General features: G+C 38.4%; 1 protein-coding gene across 1 annotated transcript in view; it reads right to left on the reverse strand.

The window, feature by feature from the left end:
• LOC107706278 (protein virilizer homolog) overlaps nt 1–4,091 on the reverse strand; it is a 24,325-nt gene that overhangs the window by 17,114 nt on the left and 3,120 nt on the right. The window contains exons 2-6 of the mRNA XM_016509959.1: nt 3,045–3,157; nt 1,700–1,786; nt 1,505–1,553; nt 1,021–1,186; nt 813–938 (exon numbers count right to left, since the gene is read on the reverse strand). Coding sequence (XP_016365445.1) covers nt 813–938; nt 1,021–1,186; nt 1,505–1,553; nt 1,700–1,786; nt 3,045–3,157 — 541 coding nt within the window. The remainder of the gene's footprint in view (nt 1–812; nt 939–1,020; nt 1,187–1,504; nt 1,554–1,699; nt 1,787–3,044; nt 3,158–4,091) is intronic.

Here is a 4,091-nt window from a genome sequence, read left to right on the forward strand (position 1 = left end):
ACATATATTAGGGGTGCAACGGTTCTCGGTAAAAAATTTAACCGTACCGTTCTCCACACATGGTTCGGCATACACTAGGACCGTGGTTCAACTTAAATCTGACAATGCTCTGTAATATGGTTTGTTCTATTAAAGTGACAGCTATTAAAGCGTTCTATTAAAGTGACAGCACTTTCTTAATGTTAATCAAACAGCAACAACACGAAAATCTCTCACTGCTCTTGATTGAATAACTTTTGTAACTTTAATAAGGATTAATCTTTAATTTATACAGTCAAATATGCAATGTTATTTTACATTTGATTACTTTATTCAATTACTGTACCTAAAAACTAATGTTAGACCTACCCTAAAAACCTGAAAAGCACTGTTTTTTTTATTTGTATCTTTGCTCTATTGTATTTATTTGTGCTGTTGCTTGTAGTTAGATTATGTGTTCTTATTTTCTTTATTATAACAGCATCTTTTTTTATGACTAAAGGTCAGTATCAATGTTACCAATACTACTGATGTCTCTATGAAAGATTTTTTTTATCCAAATATTTAACCATTGACTAGCCATTCAACGTTACAAGAGCTATCAATAACATTTATTAGACTAATTTTGATAGCACTGATATATAAAACATAGCACATACCGAACCGTACCGAAACCGTAACTCCAAAACCATGATACAAACCGAACCGCGAGTAAGTTGAACAGTTGCACCCCTAATATATATATACATTTTTTTTTCTTTTTTTTTTTGATCACAAGTTTTTGAGTTTTCCTCTCTTATATGTAATACTTAATCTTTTCCACACAGACATACATTGACCAGGTGCAGGTAGTGCCTCCTCGTCATCATCGTCTGGAGGTGGTGGTCCAGGTGGGGTCCGTGGCCCTCTAGGTTGTGGTCTGGGTGGGCTGCCGTTAAACTGTTCTTCATTCTCCCACTCTGCAATAGATTTACACACTCGCGTTCAATGCATGACATAATGACGACATTATCTATTTGTGTATATAATATTTGTGCTGACCAGTTTTAATGATCCGCTTGGATCCCAGCTGCTGCTGTTGGGGCAGAGGGGGTGGAGGAGGTGGCGGAGAGTCCCGCTCGTGGCTGTGGGGGCGCTCGGCTGTGCCATACACTGCCAACGTCAGGCATGTGTACCATCCACGCAGGACTAACCCATCTGTGTTTATCTTCAATAACACAAAGACAAAATGAAAATTAGGACACGGTCTGAGACTCTTACAGGGGAGGAGCAAAAAAACTTGCTCAGTCCAAAACACAAATGAAGGATCATTTGTTTACAAGCCACGTGAGTGCAGGAGCTGACAGCTTTAGTCATTACAGAGGCATCTGCAAATACATTGTGGATTTCAGAAAATGCTTTTGAAGTATTCAGAGCCAAGGAAAGCTGCTGTCAGCTGTTTTGGAGAAACCACAAACATACTGGTGAATGTGTGTGAGTTTTATACAGACATTTGATGCCAGGTTGTCATGAGGGGGTCTCTTACCTTCCCATTAGGCCTGAAGATGATTGATTTGTTCTCATCGTACTCGAGGCTAGTGCGAAACGAACACCAACTTCAGTGATTTGAACAATCAAAAGAGTACATGCATCTATTCAGCTACAGATTTGTGAGACAGCGTACTGTATTTCTTGCTGAGCCTGTACGACACAGATGTGCATGTGTGAGTTTATTTAGTACCTGCCCAGCCTGTCAAACACCGGGGCGTTGGGTTTGGACACATTGTTGAAGAACAGGTCCAACTGGAATGCATGAGGGGCTGTTTCCCTGATGATACACAGGAAGGGGTATTGTAACCGTCAAAACTTAAACCTGAAACCCCTATTTGCCATCAGCAGCTATTTTCTGTCTAATCAAACTTCCTGTAAATCAGTTAGCCTGCAGGAATCATTTTAAAAATGCCTCTTTTTCTATACAGATTTATTGTCTATTTTATCATTTTAAAAGGACAGAATAAAGAATAGTTTTATATAGTAGGTCCTATCAAAACAAACTTCCCTTTTCTCTCATTGTCCTCTTAACAGGTATGGAGACAAGTGGGATGAGGGATGAGATCATGGGAAAAGCTGAGAGTGGTCAGAGAATAGGGGGTGTGGTGGATCTGTTTTTAAAGAAGGAACAATAGCGACCACAGAAACCTTTTCCAATTCCCTCAAATGTCCTCCAGCCATTTCACTTCTGAGGACACCACAGAATTACTCATGTCCTATTGTGCACTACAGAAGCACTGGGACAGTTTGTACACACAATAAACATGGTAGAAGGCTTCTAGAAGCACTGATAAATGTTATATTAGGTGTAGTGAAATTTAGGGATGCACAAAACGACATCTTTTCAAGATGGTTTAATCAGTTGGTCTGAATGTGATATATACACTACTGTTTAAAACGTATTTTACTTAGCTAGGATGCATTAAACTGTTCTAAAGTGACATTAAACTGTTCAAAAGTGACAGAGAAGACATTTATAATGTTATAAAAGATTTTTAATTCAAATACATTGTTAATTTTAACTTTCTATTCTAAAAAATATCATATCAATATTGAGCAGCACGACTTTTCAATACCAATAAAAAAATGTATATTGAGCACCAATAAGGCAGTAAATTTATTACAAAGTGGTACTTTGATAGGTGTAGCACTGATTTTTTTTTTAAAGGGGATGAATTTAGATTTTCAGATTCAACATTTCGTAACTTCTTTTATAACTGTTAGAATGTCAGCATTCAAAAAATCCTTTTGAAAAAGTTGTCTCTAAATTTACCATATTGGCACTAAAAATATATAAACGTCTAGAAATAAAAAGCCTCGTCTAAATGACTAGCTGGCTGTTGAATGACCAGTGAACCATCCTAACCCAAGAATGGTCATGTAATGTGGATGGCACAGACCAATAAGTAGCACCTGTGTAGAGGGATTCAGTAGTTGTGTGATTCTTTATAGACCATTTAATTTGTTGCTGTACTTTTAGACAAGAGTGTGTGTGAGTGTATGCTGTACTTTTGTGTGTGAGTGTGTTTTCTCACCCAAACGCTCTGCTGTCAGGCAGGTTGCTGTGTGCTTTGATGCCAGGGGGAATGACTCGCACTTCTGTGATCAAGACACCGTAAGGAAACCGCACAACGTCCACATTTGTCAACTTGTAAGAAGACAGACATGGAAAAATGTTACGAAGCTTACTTATCAAGACAAGGATAAATGTTATGACAGATAGACCGATACAAGGGCCAGATTTCTCAGAGACACACCCTGACTGAGCAGCCAACCAGAAAAACAGTCAGGCTTATTCATCTGTTAAAGTCTTGGAATTAGGATTCCTATGGTTCAAGGTATTTGAAAACACAAAAGCATTCTCTAAAGTTCTTATTGAATCTAAAAATGTCTGAATGGTGTATATAGCCTAGTCCTTTCCCCAACAAACTGTCATAGGGCAACAGGTCTGTCCAACCTGTTTTTACAGAGCTGTTGGAATACAACTGTGGGGTGGCAGATCACTGCAACAATACAAAAACACCAATCAAACACATACATACATACACACCCTAACAAGACAAATTCCAGGACAAGAGATCTGTTTCCAGCCTTCACTAACAGGATACTATGTAAAACATTGGAACGAGGAGAAATTGCATGTAAAGAGATTCTCAGATAAAGGCTTATATATAAAAAAAAATCAATCACAGTTGCCTCTCAACCTAAGTTCTAAGTATTAAAAAAACAGCACTTAAAGGGGTCATATGATGCGATTTCAATTTTTCCTTTCTCTTTGGAGTGTTACAAGCTCTTGGTGCATAAAGAAGATCTGTAAAGTTGCAAAGACTAAAGTCTCAATATTCTTTATAAAAGTTCAGAGTCAGCCACACCTACCTAAAACGGCTCGTTCTAACACACCCCACATGTCTACGTCACGATGTGAGAAGATTTGCATAACGCCGCCCAAACGTTCACGCAAAGAAAGAAGGCGTAACTTTCATTCTCGCTGTAGTATTGTTGCCTCCTTGTCGTGAAGACGCGGTGTGTTTCGTTGTGAAAGCGAAACTACTTTGTTTGACCTTCCAAAAGAGGACGATATC

The sequence above is a fragment of the Sinocyclocheilus rhinocerous genome, unplaced genomic scaffold, assembly GCF_001515625.1.
Source record: "Sinocyclocheilus rhinocerous isolate Xijiao unplaced genomic scaffold, SAMN03320098_v1.1 scaffold1333, whole genome shotgun sequence".
Lineage (NCBI taxonomy): Eukaryota > Metazoa > Chordata > Actinopteri > Cypriniformes > Cyprinidae > Sinocyclocheilus > Sinocyclocheilus rhinocerous.